At 42.7% G+C, this 17,002-nt stretch overlaps 1 protein-coding gene across 2 annotated transcripts in view; it reads right to left on the bottom strand.

Annotated features, from left to right (window-relative positions):
- The window catches only part of rnd2 (Rho family GTPase 2), a 29,317-nt gene extending 13,622 nt beyond the window's left edge, over nucleotides 1-15,695 (bottom strand). Inside the window, exons 1-3 of one of the 2 annotated variants that reach the window (XM_071520078.1) lie at nucleotides 15,676-15,695; nucleotides 9,273-9,357; nucleotides 8,628-8,715 (exon numbers count right to left, since the gene is read on the bottom strand). In XM_071520078.1, the coding sequence (XP_071376179.1) occupies nucleotides 8,628-8,715; nucleotides 9,273-9,357; nucleotides 15,676-15,695 (193 nt within the window). Of the gene's footprint in view, nucleotides 1-8,627; nucleotides 8,716-9,272; nucleotides 9,512-15,675 lie in introns of those variants that run through there. The other variant, XM_071520076.1, reaches the window with a different exon arrangement.
- Nucleotides 15,696-17,002: the final 1,307 nt, after the last annotated feature.

The raw sequence follows: 17,002 nt of genomic DNA, 5'->3' as shown, positions 1-17,002 counted from the left end.
TTCCATTGCATCGGGCCATGGACCCCATTACTACGGGTCAATGAAGGCAGAGGTCACAGCTTTGGCACAATTAAAGCAAGCTCCCAGTGTCTCCCAATACAATAGGCAAAAACAAAGCATTACATCCCCTACAGGACGGCTGTGTATGTGCTGAATGGCATGTAAATGCGGTTTTTGGAGTGAGAAAGTGAAATAAGAGTGCGGCAGCAGTTTAAAAGCAAACACAGTCCGTGTTTGTGTGTGTATCTGCTTCCCAGAGGACTAAGTAGGTTAGGTCCCATGGGTGCCACCAACAAACCTGACCCACAACACAAAGCCTCAAGGGACGGGGGGCAGTTGGGCGGGGGGGGGTGAAAGGGAACAGGCACAGATGTACGCTTCTCCTTCTGTCTCTTCCTTCTGTCCCCTTTCCCAGTCTTCAATGAAGTGAACACTTGCTCCTCTTATACCATGCCCTCCCTCCCCTAACAACCCCCCCGCCGCCACCCCACCCAACCCTTCCCCATTGGTCGGGGCAGCTGCTGTGCTTCCCAGCCTCATTGTGTCCCAACTGCAACCCCAAGGCCCCTCATCGGCCCCCATTACGCCTCTGGTCAGCTGAGACACAATAGGAGGGGTGACAGGGTCATGGCTGTTGGAATTCCCATACACTAAACCCACTCAATCACACACATACCCACACGCATGTATACACACACATATATCCACACATGCATGCACACGCATCTCTTTCGCTCTTGCATCTCTCTCTCCCTACAATATCTATTTATAGCGATTTATTCTCATTTCTGCCCTCTTGTTTCTGTCCATCTGTCCCCTTTTATGCAACAAAACTGTGTGAAACTTAATTTTCTCATTGTCTGTCAGTCATTATGATAGCCTTATGCTGCTGTGCTAGTAGTACAGCGTAGCGAGGCTTAACACAGGGCTTGTAATCTGAGTCAATGAGGGCTCATCAAAAGCTTTAAGTACTCTTTTTCTTTTGCAACATACCAAAAGACTCACGCTCCTTTTAATTCTGGCCAGCAAATGTTCAATCCCTAATAACTAATTATTGTGATTATTCCATCGGCATATTAAGTAAGTAAGAGCCATATGTGGGCTATCAGCAGTGTGCAGAGCCGTTCAGTGGTGGACATGCTATTTAAGCAGATTATACAGTTTTGCCCGGCACTCAGCAGTAAGCTGACAGTACATGAGGGGTGAGATACAGAGAAGGGATGTATGGTAGAGCTTGGCTCATGGCTGTATCCATGGTCACACAGGCTCCTCTTACAGAGATAAGAGATCATAAGGACTGGGAAGTTGTATGAGAGATCCATTATCTTGGGCCTCCCAGAAGCTGCCATGTGCCTGTTTTACTGTTTATAGATGGCCGGACATGTGAGCAGCTCGGGACACTGGGTGTGTGCCTGTGTGGTACAGGTGGCAAGCTGCATGTGTGTGTGTCTGTATGCGTGCCAGCATGCGTGAGTATAGGCATACTGTATGTGTGTTTTCTGTGTACCACCGAGGACGGCAGATATTGTGTGTGGCAATTACAGCCTATGTGTTCCTGTCAGTGTGGCTGGCTGGCTCTCATGCAGCTCCTGCCCACCCTCTGCTTAACCGAGCCCCTGACTACAGGTCAGCTCAGCCCCGTGCTTCAGCAGCCGCCTTGACTAATGGCCTATCAAAGATGGAGACGGCAGACGAGGGAAAGAAAAAGAGGTGGGGAAATAAATAGAAAAGATAGATAATTTTCATAGCTAGCAGCCTGGCAATCCACCGGATAAGAGAGTATTTTTCTGTTCTATTTTCCTTCATTTTTTTTTTCTTCTTTTCGTGTTCAGAGTCTTACAGCTGCTGTAATGTACAAGCAGTCATTTCCCCTTGAGCATGTTGACCCTCCTTGTAATAGCTTGTGATTCAGACGGTGCTGAGCTCCAGGGATGGAGCCATAGCTGCTCGCCTGCCCAGGGACCAAGACATGCAGCCCAGCAGCCTGGACCTCGGCTCTCCTCCAGAGTCTCCACAATGTCACACAAAGCCACTCGGAGAGGCAGGGTGCAGCGGAGCGGCAACGCTGCACAGTACAGCCTCACTTATCCAAGCTGTTTGCAGCTGGAGATCATTCAGAGGAGGGAAATGCCCAGAAAACAGAGGGGTTTTTGTTGTAATGCCAAAATAAGTGCACACATCTGTATTCTGAATGCTGTTCCATCTGATTAGCAGTTTAAATTAATTTATCAGTGAGGAAATTCCAAGAATTACTCTCAATCAGTGGAATATATTTTTTTTAAATTGCCACATTTTTATGTTCATTCCTGTTCTCGGGACTGGTCAGCTCAGAAGTTTATGGTTTGGATTAATAAAATCCCAGGCTATGTGCTGTCTGAGTGTGTACAATTTATAATTGTACCACACAAAATACTGCACATCCACTGCTACCACACACAGCGCCTGCCGTTTGATTTCGACTATGTAAAAGCACTTTGTGGATGCCAACCAGTGACTGTAATCCCTGGGATTATCAGGTGGAGCCTGCCAGAGAGGCTGTAGGCTCATCCCAAACCTGCTGCCGGGGGATGAGAGCTGTGGAGGGGTAGGAAGGAATATATTCCCTATGAAACCCGCCGTCAAGCCCATAGGGCCTCAGAGGAGAGAACGGTCCCCCCCTCCATCCAAAAATATCTTCACAGGCATTCCAGTACCGTCTGTGGAGATTGGAGACCTGGCACAAAGGCGCAAGTTTATTTCCAGCTCCAACATGGCACTTTATGTCCAACTGCATTATTAGCGACTGCTCTGTGTCCTTCAACCTTTCTGAGCTCAAATACAAAAAAAAAACTAGCACTTGTCATATATGACATGAAAAGGGAAACTTCCATGAATATTTTACAGTGTGTTCTTTTCACAGATCCAATGCATGTTAAGTGCTCTAAATGTTACGCCTGACATGTCTTTTCATGCGCTAAAAATAGCATTGGCAGCAGCCTCTCCATTATCGGAAATGAGCCTCATATACATGCTGGCACTTATGTGATACAATAGATACTAAGACACTAGAGCTGCAACGATTAATCGATTAATCGATTAGTTGTCAACTATTAAATTAATTGCCAACTATTTTGATAATCGATTAATCGGTTTGAGTAATTTTTTAAGAAAAATAAGTCAAAATTCTCTGATTCCAGCTTCTTAAATGTGAATATTTTCTGGTTTCTTTACTCCTCTATGACAGTAAACCGAATATCTTTGGGTTGTGGACAAAACAAGACATTTGAGGACGTCATCTTGGGCTTTGGGAAACACTGATCGAGATTTTTCACCATTTTCTGACATTTTATAGACCAAACAACGGATCGATTAATCGAGAAAATAATCGACAATGAAAATAATCGTTAGTTGCAGCCCTATAAGACACTTCACAATACATTCATGTGCCATTTATGACACTTTACTGGTGTTATAATGACTGCGTCTTTATATACGCATGAATTGGATGTGGTGGGTTGGGGAAGAGGGCCTTTCCTAACTTCTATGCGTCATCCAAAGAAGAGGCCACAAACGGTTATTTTCTATTATTTGGCCTACCTTGCAGTATCTTCTGTTTACTCATTACCCAACACTGTCATGCAGGCGTTCTTTCCCAACACAGGGGAGTGCCTTCGAGCCTGCTATGCATCATCAAAACAGGTTTTCGTTTAGGCAGTTATTGCCCTGGGCTGGTTGAGCAAAGAGCAGCAACGGCTTTCAGGGCTTGGGCTCAGCGCATACATGAAGGCTTGTGAGCAGCAGCTCAAAGGATGTCATCATCCTCCCTTCAGGATGCTGCTGACAAAAAAATAAACAAAAGATATATTTACACTCTGTGGTTAAATATGTGCTCTGCCGTTTCAGCGAGAATCATTACCTAAACACTATATCATTCTCAACTCGGAGAAAAGCAACACTGAAGGAAAACGAGCAACCTTGGTTTTTAATCGTTAACCGCGGAGTCTAACATTACAGTAGTGAATCGAAGAGTAAGGCCAACTGTAGCAGCCAGTCAATACTCATATAATCCTACTTTAACCCTCTAATCGGTGCACTCGCTGCTCAGATCACGTCAGGCCCGCCAAGACTTTGTGAGCATCCTCCAGCTCCAGCGAGATGTAGGGGTTGAGGGCAGAGTTGGGGTCTGTTGGTTTTATTTCTGCTCATCGTCGCGGTTGTAGTTCACTCACTCTCTATTAAAGATTAATCAAGTGGAAAGCGTTGAGGAACGGAAGGCCCTCTGAACTGTGCGTGTTTACACAGGCCTCTGGATGCCCTACTGGTCCAGTGCGCTGAGAATGTGGGGCTTAAAGAGCATATAGACACCAGGAATGTTGGAAAGTCAGTGTGAGAGAGACGGAGAGACAGCCAGACTGTGATACTCAGACACTGAGTGAGGCTCTGGGAGTGGAGGAGGATACTTGCAGTGTCTTGTTATCGTCTCTCAAGTCGAAAACAATCACACCTAGGAGTGTGAAGACACAGACGGGTCTGCTGTGAGAAGTGGGCCACATAAAATCATGAAATATGTCTGTCACAGAGGATGACTCAACAGAAAAGAGGCTCTGACATTACTTGTGAGTGGTAATCTCTTCAAGTAATGATCCGTGACATTTTCAGGTAAATAAATGTCAGTTTTTCTCCCCTGTATCGCTGATTAATATAACCTAATAGAGATTCAACCTATACCCAGTTATGAAAGCTTTTACATTTGCTGTTCAAAACACCTGGTGTCTGGTAGGTCTTTCCTGGGAAAAATCTCTTGTGCATAGGAAGTGATGTGTTTTATGTTTACAGTTTGTTTGGAATAAACAGAAGAAGAACTGGGTATGGCATGACCAGCCATAGCCACCATGGCTGAACAGACAAAGAAAAGAGCGCCACCTACAGAAACTCAAACTTCATCAACAGAAAATCCAAGCAAAAAGACATCACAGTACTGGACACACTGTTTGATTGACAGGTGATCTCTGGGACGTGCAGTGCAGAAACACCACAGCGATGAGCGCTGAGTGACAAAGATGTTGTCAAAACAAAAAAGAAAACAAGAATCTTGTGGATTACCACTTTAAAGTACACTCCGATATAACTAACCAGAATGTAAGAGTTCTAGTTTTCATATGAGAATCAGGTCAGGCATCAGTAGACCGGAGAAGAGAAAGAGAAAGAGACGTGACTGTACTGCTGTAGGAACTTTGGGGAAACCCAGCCTGTCATGACTTGGATGTTGTAAGAAACAGGCCTCCTGCAGCACGTCATGGGGTAATTCTCTGGGGCTGGAGGGAATCTTTCCCAGGCAGAAATACCATATTGGGAAGAGAGGAAGAGGGAGATAATGTCTCAACCCAGACTGGCTGACTACCAATGTGCCAGTCTGTGAGCAGCAGCAGTGATCACTAATCACATTATCACCCAGTCACATCGACATTTTGACCACTTACAGCTTGGACTGCTTTATATGTCAATTAAGACATAGTTACATGCAATGCTGAAATAGACCATCTATCACAACATATACACTGTCTCAAACATGCACACACATACAATGACTTTTTCTCATTTGAATTCCATTCAATCAGTTTCTAATTGACTTAATTCTCCAGATGGTCCTGAGTTGAATGCAGGGCAGAATACAAAACAGAGCTGGATGTTGCCCTCTGGTCCCCAGAAGCCATAAGGCCTCCCTGTTTCTGTTTATGCTTCTTAAAATAAGCATCCCATTCATTTAGAGCTGCAACACAAACACACACGAGCGCACACACATGCACACACACACACAGTTAAGCTCAGTAATGACCTCAATTAGATAAACACCTCACCCCTGTACTCACCCATCTAGACTAGACCTTGTAGAAGAAACAGAATTAATGAGACCGAACTAATCAATGGTCTACTTCCATGCCGAAACAATGAATGCTGGGAACATTGTTAATGGCAATATGCGTCCACCATGCCAGAGGAGTGTGAATGAGGCCAGGCACGAGTTGTTAAAGCAGCCTCACCTTGGATCACAATCAATAATGCCTTGCAAATGCAGTGAGCCCACAGCGGGCTGACATCATCAGCAATTAAAAGGAAGACAGAAATATAAGAAGAAGAAAAAAAAAAAAGAATTATGGCATATCTGTCGGAAAAGGTTGTGGCTTGTGAAGGGCAAGTGGGGGATTGACTGATGCAAATGTGTCTTCAGAGCGACTGCAGCAGTGGGTTCAGATAGAGCAGTGGTTCTCAAGCTGGGGGTCGGGACCCTCCAGGGGGTCAAGAGACAATTTTGGGCGGTCGTGAGTTGGGATAGGAAAAACACATTTCTATTATACAAATGTGTAATTTTCCTGAGTTTTCTCAAATTTTTGCTTTTTGTCTTGTGAAATACTGAATCATTTTCAGCCACTAGGCCTCCTCTGATAATCAAATGAAGGCAAAATCATTCTTTGGTTGAGCTGCTCGCCACTCTGCATATGCAGCCTGTGCCGGGGGGGGGGGGTCACGAGCCAAAAAGGTTGAGAACCACAGAGATAGAGGGGGGGGGGGGTTAGGGTTAGGGGGGGCATCACGTGAGTAGGCATCACTTCGGTTTATGGGGTCACGAGCCAAAAAGGTTGAGAACCACAGAGATAGAGGACCGGCAGCTGGACTGGAGGAGACACTAGAGCCTGGGCATTAAACTGCTGCTGCTGCTGCTGCCAGGGTACATGAGAGAGACAAACAGAGGAGGAGAGGGAGGGAGGGAGAGCCAAAGGAGGGGAGTGGAGGAAGCAAAAAAAAATAATAAAACAGATTCAAAAAGAGGAAAGCTAGGAGACGGGCTATTTCATTCAGATGAAAGCCTTTTTCATCTAAGTGTGAGCCAATTAATTTTCTTGTTGAGAGAAAATATGAACATCTGTGTTTGCTATGAATCAGTGAATAATAGTACAGGCAAGTACCTCAGAACACACACACAACACACACACACACACACACCCTATGGGTAGGGTGTTTGTATTGGGGTGGGCGGCTCCTGGCTGAAGATAAAAGACTAACATTGCCAGAGGTGGTTTAGGGGTTTAAAGAGGGACAGAAGCACAACACTCCCACTGCATAAGTAGACCCTTCTGGCAAAGAGATAAGGAACTCCTCTAAGTTGCGGCCCCAAGCCCCAGAGGGCCCCGACCCCTGACTGACAGGCTCAAGTAGATTTACTCTCTGGGTCAACATGGGGTCCAAGAAAAAACAACATTCTTTAGCTGAATGACCATATAACATAAAAATACCCCCTTGATCCATCCGGAAGATACTTTTAGGTTTGGGAATGTTTATGGCAATGGAAGGAATTCCCCCTTGGGAGGCTCCCATGTTCAGTCCTCTAACGTCAAAGCCAGTGATGAGGTAGACGAGACTGTGGGACTGGCCAGCCATGTCACCAGTCACAGGGCTAGCTAGAGCCTCTCATGGGTATGATGAGATGCAGAGTATCAGAGTAGCTCGCAGCAGTAAACTCATCCATCCTGACAGGCTGGGGATGAAAGTGGAGCACGGCATTCTGCAAAGATGGACATCGCTCAAGTAGAAAGAAGCAAATCCCAAGGATGCTACTTACTGCCTGGTCTCCATAACTGCTTTCGCATTGAGGAGCATATCCATGCAGTAAAAGGCCATTCACACAAACCCATTTACCAGACAAAGGAGGGATGATTAGTTACCAGAGGAAGTCTATTTATGCCACAAGGCTGCTGTTGACTTGGATTTCTCTGTGTGAAACAACAATCAAAACTAGAGCTTGACCGATATGGATTCTTGAATGTTGATACTGATATTTTTAGACTGATTCAGTATCTACAAAATTGTATCATAGCAATTGCAGTGTCAGGATGGAAAAGCCTCTGAAACAGCATTTAGACCATCATGGGACACCAAAACTCTCCACTGAAACCCAGACTAATGGAATTCTTGAAGGGTTAGCAGCTCTTTAAAGCAGGTTGGCCCACCGGGAAAAAAACCAATTAATTTACAAACAGAATTGAAACAATTAAACGATTAAGTAAAATGTGCAAAGAAAATAAAACTTCATCGCAGGTTTGACAGTCCAGGGAGGAACCTCCATCATATCAGCAGTGTCAATATATCACCAGTGGACAATATCAGCCGATATACATCAGCAAACCCATACATCGGTCGAACCCCAATCAAAACACACTGAAACAGTTGAGATGTGTAAAGAGCAGCTCGGGGTCCCTTCAGGCCCATCCTGTCTGAGTTACACCCCCCAACACACACACACACACACACTGTCGCCTGACCCCAGACCAGAGCATGGGAAGAGGCAGCCACACACAGCGAGGAATGCAAACACTCGAGCACTGACAGACATGGCTGGCACCGAGGTTTACAGCAAAGACAACAATCAAAAATAGCAGATGCCCCAAGCAAAAAAAAAAAAAAAACGGCCATCAGAAGTTGGCTAGGTCAAAGCAATTTGTCAAAGAGATGACTGTTGGGAAAGTTGGGGGGGTTGAGGCAGCCCTCCCACGGCCGCAGCCGGGGACAGGAACCATGGTGGCGCAGCGACAGGATTGATTTGATGTCAGCCTTTAAGAGATGATGCAGACACAGATACGAAATTGTCTTACCTGACGTGTCCCACATATTCAGCTCGATACGCTGCTTGTCTATCTCAAAACTGGCTGTGTAGTTTTCAAACACCGTGGGCACGTAGTTCTGAAAACAAGAGACGAGGTTTATTTTTGTTATCCAATTAAGAGGACAAGATAAGCATGTGTTTATAGAGACTCTACACCAGCGGGAATAACATACTTGAAATGATTTGCCCATACAGAAAAGCACTAGAGTATTGGTTAATTAAGGATAGGCTACATGTACAAATATCACAGCAAAGCTATAAGTCCCTATATTATAGAAATAGTATAGTGATAGGCTTCTATAGGAGATCAAGAAAATGGCATTAAGTTTTTTATTATTTTTATTATAGGAATAGATTTTTCTTTGCTCAAATAATGTAGCCACAGGCGTGACTGCCAATAATCACAATTCTCCCTCTCTCTGTATTGTTTAATTTCTCTTTCCTGGCAGGTGGAATATGTAACCTGCTGAATAAGTCCAAAAGTTAAAGTGTCCAGTAATACATTTTAAAAGAAATACTGTGGTGCTGCATGCTTTCAACTCATTCATAAACTCCAGTGTCTGGTCTGATCTCACTGCCTCCAGATGCTTCAGATTAAAAAAGACTCAGTTTGGACTTTTGACAGATCACCTACCTCTGGATAGCAGTCCTTGGCAAAAACGTGCAAGAGTGCCGTTTTACCACATTGCGTGTCCCCGACCACCACAATCTTGCAGCGGCTGCCTAGACTGTCCATGTTTTGTCCGTCAGAGGTGTATTCTTGACGCGGGGACGGGTTGCATTCACCATCCGATAAGAGACGCGGCGGAAGGGAAGACTGGATGGGGAAATACGCGCAAATACATGCGCCGATCCGGTGCGCTTTATCCGCCTCCTCCTGTCCGACGCGCAGCCCCTCCGGTCCCACTGAAACACTGTGTCTGACTGGTTGGCTACCAAAACCACAGGCAGGACTCACATCCCTCCCAGAGAAGTCCGGTACTTTTATTACTGGCCACGCCTTCCCAATATTCACGTCCGACAAGATAGCTCACTCACTCAACTATAATATCCTTGTTATAGTCCTATAGGGAAATGTCACTGGGACTCAATAAAGAGTTTATAGGGACCATATCACACTCTTATGTTTTACCTCCTATGGTATCTCTATAATATCGCTATAATATTACTATTGGGACGTACAGTAGCCTATATCTGTGGGACACAAAAATGTTATCGAGACCATATCCCACTTTATGTATTGCCTTCTATAATATCGCTACAATATTACTATTGGGATTTAAGTCTGTGAGACTCAAACAGTTTATAGAGACCATATCGCACTTTATGTTCTTAATCTCCTTTGGGATCACTATAATATTCCTATAATATTCCTATTGGGACTTAGTGTCTGTGGTACTCAGTAGTGAACTTATAGAGACCATAACACACTATTTATTTATTTTTATTTCCTACTATAAATTGTTCTGTGGTGTAGGCTAAGTTTTTTGTTTTTTGTTTTTTTTTATCTATAGGCCCCAGTACTGCATTTGCAAATTTAAGTAGGAGTAGATGGAATTGCATATTTGTAGTTTTGGTGTGATATTTGCATTGCTGTAGTTTCTGGAGACTATACAGAAACAAACAACTCAACAATGTCCAGTGTAGCCGATGGGAGAAATTTTACATGTATCGTGCATAAACCAGTCTTTGCAATATAGTGGCCACATTTTTTTCCACATTGCTACTAAAATTGAGACTGACAGCTAGCTTAAGGACTGTAACAGTAGTTCCTCATGGTAGTCCTGGATGAGCCCGCGGCCATGAGATTGTGATTTCTAGGCTAAATTACCAGTCACTTTCAACTCCTTTGAGTGTAGAGATTTGATTTATCCACTAAACAGCTATGCGATAGGCCCATGCTTCCTGTTTATATGCACCCAGGTTGTAATGTGATGATTTGATGATTGCAGTCTTGGGCTGTGGGATGCTATAATAAATTGCCCTGCATGCGGGCTGATACTCAGGGATGTAGCGGAGGCTACACCTACTTAAACTCAGTTTACCCACCTTATAATTTGCTGAATCGAGTTTACCCAGCTTTCAGGATGATATAAATCCTCACGGGGTGCCTACATCTCGTAGTAAGTAGCATTAGACTGAGTTACTAAGTATATGAGGACAGCTTCTTTCGAGGGAAAAATAATTTTAAAAAAAAAATGTTTATGAAAATATATTTTTGTTCATATTGGTGGTTATTTTCCTTATGATGTTCACCGACTGTAGCCATCTATTTATTTACCACTACATCACTGTTAAGAATGCAGCATAACTACTCTGCACATTATGATTTCTGATTTGGTGCCAGCATGAACACTTAATGGAGATACAATAACTGCATCTTATCTACACAATATGGCCCATCAAATTAAGGGAGTTAAAGGTGACTGGGCTCTCTTTATGGCTCTCATTTGCCTTGTATTTAGTTGGTATTCTTTAGAAGCGCCGTCACTCGCTGAAGAATTACAGGTTTTGTGAATGAGATAATTCAATAAAGTGCTATTTCTTGCCAGTATAGGTCAGCTTTGAAATGGGTTGAGTCATCTCTTCTTTCCTGCAGACCGCCACTGCCTCCCTCTGGCCAAAAAATGCTATTAAATCCCAATGAATGTAGCAGTGAAAAAACAAACAATTAACCATATAGATTTGCACCTGCAACCTTGCATTTGAGCTTGTGTGATTCAAAGCAGAAAAGCAGAACAGGATACTATACAAATATAACAGCAAAACTGTAAGTCCCTATACGAATATTATAGGTATATCATAGGGATACCAGTGAAGATTAAAAAAAAAACCCATAATGTACTCAAGGGTCACTAAAAACTCACTATTGAGTACCACAGACACATTGTAAATCCATATATGAATATTATAATGCTTTATTTGGGCTTATGGGTATGTCACAGTTTTAGTGGTGTGCACTGATATGTAGTAAAGTCCAGTGTAAAAAATCAATTGTAATATGTAATATCATCCAGTATATTGTCAGCTGCAGCGACCGATATCCATCAACTCCCTTTAACATTTTCTCATATGCTACTGATATATTGAAGACTGTAATAGTATTATAGTTTATAGAGGATGCAGTTAACTGGATAAGAAAATGGGTTGTATGCAAGCCCATTAGAGACAGGCCTAGAGAAAATCTTATTAGAATGAGGTAACGTCTCTTCATTTTGAGGTCTTTGATATTAATATAAGTTGTACTTTTCTGATTTGAGCAGCATCCTGTTTCTCCAACAGCAGGTGGAGCCACAGCTACAGCACAATATTCTGCATCCTATCACTTATAATATGTGTACCAGCTTGGCCTAAAATCTCAGTAGTATTTAAATAATCTGCCATAATATTTCAGCTTTTGTAGTGTTTTACAATGTATTTAAGATGCATGCAAATATGAATTTAGAAAGTTGTTTTAACCACTGTTCAGTTGCATTAGGTCTAAGGCATCACTTTGTACTTTCTATGACACTTCTGAGTTTGTGGCAATACTGCAATTAGATTATGCTTTGTTTAATTAACTTGGGTAGCATGGAATATTTTATAATAATTTTCAATACGCTGTACATTTCCCGGATTTGTTAGAGACAAGCTGTTGGTTGGCTGCAACTGCTTTTAGATCTATCACTGAACAGAACTTTTGGGGAATTTTAATATTTCATAAAATATTTCAACTGTTTTGCAATTCCCAGTAGAAGGAGATCTGTAAAACTGCTCCCTGGAGAGAACCAAATCAGCCAGATGTACAGAGAGCTGTTTGATTTTCTTTGGTGGTGGATGATGCTATCCCCAGATATGGGTAGGTTAAATATGATTTTACCCTTGCAGCCACTGGGGACAAGGGACACTGTTGAACTTCTGGTTGGTAAGGATATATCCATAAACATAGAATAATAAGTCTGGATACTGGGGAAAAAATACCTCAATCAGAATCAGAATCTAATTGCGAGTACCTAGAAGACCAACTGTGCCTGGAAAATAGCATAGGCATCTGGAAATTTGCTGACCTATTTGCTGATCTACTGCACTTCTGCCTTAGCCTGAGGCAATGCCTATCTCTTCTTCCTGTGTCACTTTTTGGAGATGGTCCGTCTCTCTGCAGAGTTCATTGGACACTCACCACTGCAACAGGTTGACATCAACGAGAAGGACAGTGTCAACGTGAAGCAGGAGGATATCGTATTTTTATTCTACATATTTAACCTTTATTTAAACAGATATTTGAAGCTGCCCTCCCCTGGATTAGCAAATCACCTCAGGACTGCAAAGCCATCATTTTATTACTGCTGCCCAAGGTAACTAAGGTATGGTCTATAAATCTGCTGTTACTGCTATTGCCAAATGTTTGCCATATTTCCATATACTTTTAAGTTCTGCTGTTTAACTGCTGTTTACTTGTCCATACCCAGGTTCACATTGGTCTGAAGACTGCTGACTATTTTATGAACAACATGAAGATGAAATGCAATGTTCACTGGAAGCCCACCATCATCATTTGCTGAGGGTCATGTATGGTCTAAACAGGAAGGGTTCCTCAAATTCTGATTTCCCTAACCACCCTGATCTGCCCACACTTCCTCTACGCAATCCTATTGGGTTGGAGTACTGTCATCCCAAACAACAGCATTGAGGTATTATTGAGGTAATGATGCCTGACCTGACCGGAGAGTCCTTGAGTGATGGTAGTGCTGCTTACCTCAGTGTCTTTGTGGATTGCGTTGGCAGTTTGACGGGCAGATCGGAGGTTTGCTTATTAAAACATCTTCTCAGGGCAGAAACTGTTATGATTGGTCTGTAGGCAGTCTTGTCCTATCTGCCCCGAGCACAGTAGGGCACAGGGGGCAGATGTATTTTCTGTCCTGTTCCCAGGGCAGAATTAAACTAGTTCTGGGGGAAGAGAAGAATTCTGGATCATTTAGTATTTAGGCAGTCTTGTCCTATCTGCCCCGAGCACAGTAGGCTATAAGACTCATGCTTGTTCCGGGGGCAGATTTATTTACAGTAGGTTATAAGACTCATGCTCGTTCTGGGGGCAGATTTACTCATGCCTATTCTGGGGGAAGATTTATTTATGGCAGATTATAAGACTCATGCCTGTTCTGGGGTAGATGTATTTACAGTGGACTATAAGACTCATGCTTGTTCTGGGGGCAGATTTATTTACAGTAGGTTATAAGACTCATGCCTGTTCTGGGAGCAGATTTATTTACAGTAGGTTACAAGACTCATACCTGTTCTGGGGGCAGATTTATTTACAGTAGGTTATAAGACTCATGCTTGTTCTGGGGGCAGATTTATTTACAGTAGGTTACAAGACTCATACCTGTTCTGGGGGCAGATTTATTTACAGTAGGTTACAAGACTCATACCTGTTCTGGGGGCAGATTTATTTACAGTAGATTATAAGACTCATACCTGTTCTGGGGGCAGATTTATTTACAGTAACGTTAGGTTATAAGACTCATGCTTGTTCTTGTTATAACCTACTGTAAATAGATCTGTCCCCAGAACAGGTAGGAGTCTTATAGCCTACTGTAAATAGATCTGCCCCTAGAACAAGCACTAATACATCTGCCCCCAAAACAGGCATGAGTCTTATAGTCCCCTGTAAATACATCCACTCCCAGAAGATGCACGAGTCTTATAGCCTACTGTAAATAAATCTGCCCCTAGAACAAGCATGAGTCTTATTGCCTGTTGTGCTCGGGGCAGATAGGACAAGACTGCCTAGACATCGGGGAAAGGCAAGGTGAAGGTGTTTATTTCTGTCTAAAACAAATTAAATAAAACTAACTATGCTATGTACCCAGCTAACGTTAGCTAGCACATAAGCCGTGACCAAAGTAGTCTAACGTTAACTGATCTCTATGGCCGTGACCAGCTAACGTTAGTAACTACTAGCTAACAGCTAACTTGTTTACATAGTCAGCATACTGTTATACCTGTCTCAAGAAAGTTAATAAACTGTGAATGGAATACCTACAAATAAAAAACATTTGTGTTAGCTAACCTCTGTCTTTGACAATGCTAGCTCTGCCCGTCACGGTCCCGCGCAGCTCCCGCTTGACGTTTCAAATTGGCCCGCCTCCTCTCTTTTTTGATTGGTCGCCTGATTGAGACAATCATAACAGTTTCTGCCCTGGGAAGCTGTTGGTTTCAATACAGTTTTTCACAACTGCTTACACACATTTACTGAAACTAGGGCTCATTTTCTCAAAACTCTAAACACAAAACACAAAACCACTAACACAAAATGCAAAACTCCACAAATCACTGGCAAAATTAAGCACTGCATTCCAAACCATTTATCTCTTTTCAAAATGCTATTTTGCAGTAAAATGCAGTAAAACTATACACTGATGTGCTTATATTTCATGACTATGTTTATGCCTTTTGCATTTTCAGAGTTAGACTTATGCACAGTAGCCTGTTGTAAACGACTGTTACAGTATACAGTAATATAGTAACACACATACTTTATTTCAATCACAAATACTTTATTGATATGTGAAGTGTTCTACATACAAAACACAGTGCAGTAGGATAAAAACAGAAAAAAGGCTTTTCCATTAAAAAATAAATAAATAAATAAATAAAAATTGAAAAAGGATTAAAAAAAAAATGAGACTGCATCCTGCCTCCTGTTTGTGTCGGACAGCACCTCACATCACAAGCCAAGACTTGTCGTCTCTCAGTTCTGCAGATCTAAAAACATGATGTGATTGCTAGGGTACAAGAATATTTCTATTTTTCAATATGAAATGACACATTACTGTAACATTGGCCAACCATCACTGAGTAGCACAGGCCTACTGATGTGTAGGACTACTACTATAGTATACTACAGTATAAAGAACAGTAGCATGGTGTAGAGATTGGGCTACGTGCCTGTTCTCATTTCTGAATGTCTGGATGACGGAAGCAACAGTGAAACTCAGGTTGGTCTGGACTCTGCCCAGCCTCCCTCATGCTCAACCCATGTAAACCACATGGTGAACCAAAGTGACCTGGATCTCATCTGAGATAACTGTTCTCCTTGTCCTCTTTGTCCTCTTCCTCTAGCTCTCACTGCAACATTGTTCTCAAAAACAAGAGAGCTCACCTGTGGCCTTTTTTATATAGCTAAAGCTCTGATTTCTGGGTGAACAATTCAGATATTAGTGTTTATATGTGTGATGAGTGGATGTTGCCAATTGGTAAATGAATTTAAGCATTTGGGATGGCAGTGCTTCCAAATGAACACATTTAATTTTAGTTTTTGAATGTTGTGCCTAACGTAGAGAATGAGAGAAAACTACACATTACTGTGTGTAGTGTTTTACAAAAAGGGTGATAGAGAATTGCAAACTGAGTGAAAAGCAGAAAATGTGCTTGTAGGTTTGCAGACTTGGTTTAGGGATTTGATACATGAGTTTCAGGTTTTAGTGATTGTGTCCCAAGTTCCAGGTTTAGTGTGACGGTGCTGACTATTTCAACAGTGGAAGTTCAACACTGCACATTGCCACCAGGTGGGTCTAATGCATTCCCAATGCTGTTATGTCAGTGTGGCTGTGCTGAATGGTTGCATTTATGCAGGGGGAGGCTTTGATGGATATGTGTGGACTCCAATTATGCGGTGAGCATAGGAGAGATGCCAGCACCACATCACTCAATAGTAAAGTGAGTGGCAGAAGAAAAGGCTGAAATGACCAGAGGTTAAATTGGCTGGGAGTCAGTAGGCTATGCGCTCACTTCTGGCACCTAAACCTGAGCTCCTGTACCCCAGCCAGGCAGAATCGATCAGTCCTACAGACTTCATTGTAAAATTAATAGAGCAGCTCCTCCCCTTCCCGCATTTTAAATCAACAAATGACTGGCCACATAAAACGAACTGTATTTTTTTCCACATGTACATTTGTGGTGGTTTCAATGGTAATGAATGTGTGCCTGTTTACAGTAGAGTGCTACAACCTTGAGCCCAACCTGTGGACTCTGATTTCCCCCAATGAGGAGCAGGCAGGAGGCTGGTCTTTGCATATGGGAAAATAAATCTATGTGGTAAGACACACAAATACAGATGCTGTTCAGAAAAAGTGTGAACTATAAAAATGTTCCCCCTTTCACTTCTCCCAGGTGGTTGGCTTTGATGGCGTCTCGTTTTCTGTTCCCCAAACCTAACCAATTTTGAGAATTTCAGACCCAACCAAGTTATGAGCTTGGAATCATACAGTTCTCTCTGGGTGGAGTGCAGTTCTGAGATATTGAGCATAAAAAATTTGACAACTGTTATGTACTTTCTGTCAGTCAACTAAATGCTTAAATAATATAATAATTGTGACGGTCATC

The sequence above is a fragment of the Centroberyx affinis genome, unplaced genomic scaffold (genome assembly GCF_046629955.1).
Source record: "Centroberyx affinis isolate AG114_WGS23_722 - 3 ecotype Tasmania unplaced genomic scaffold, CSIRO-AGI_Caff_v1 ptg000765l_1, whole genome shotgun sequence".
Classification (NCBI taxonomy): Eukaryota; Metazoa; Chordata; class Actinopteri; order Beryciformes; family Berycidae; genus Centroberyx; species Centroberyx affinis.
Note: the sequence above shows the minus strand (reverse complement) of the source record. Positions and strands in the feature narration are given on the sequence as shown.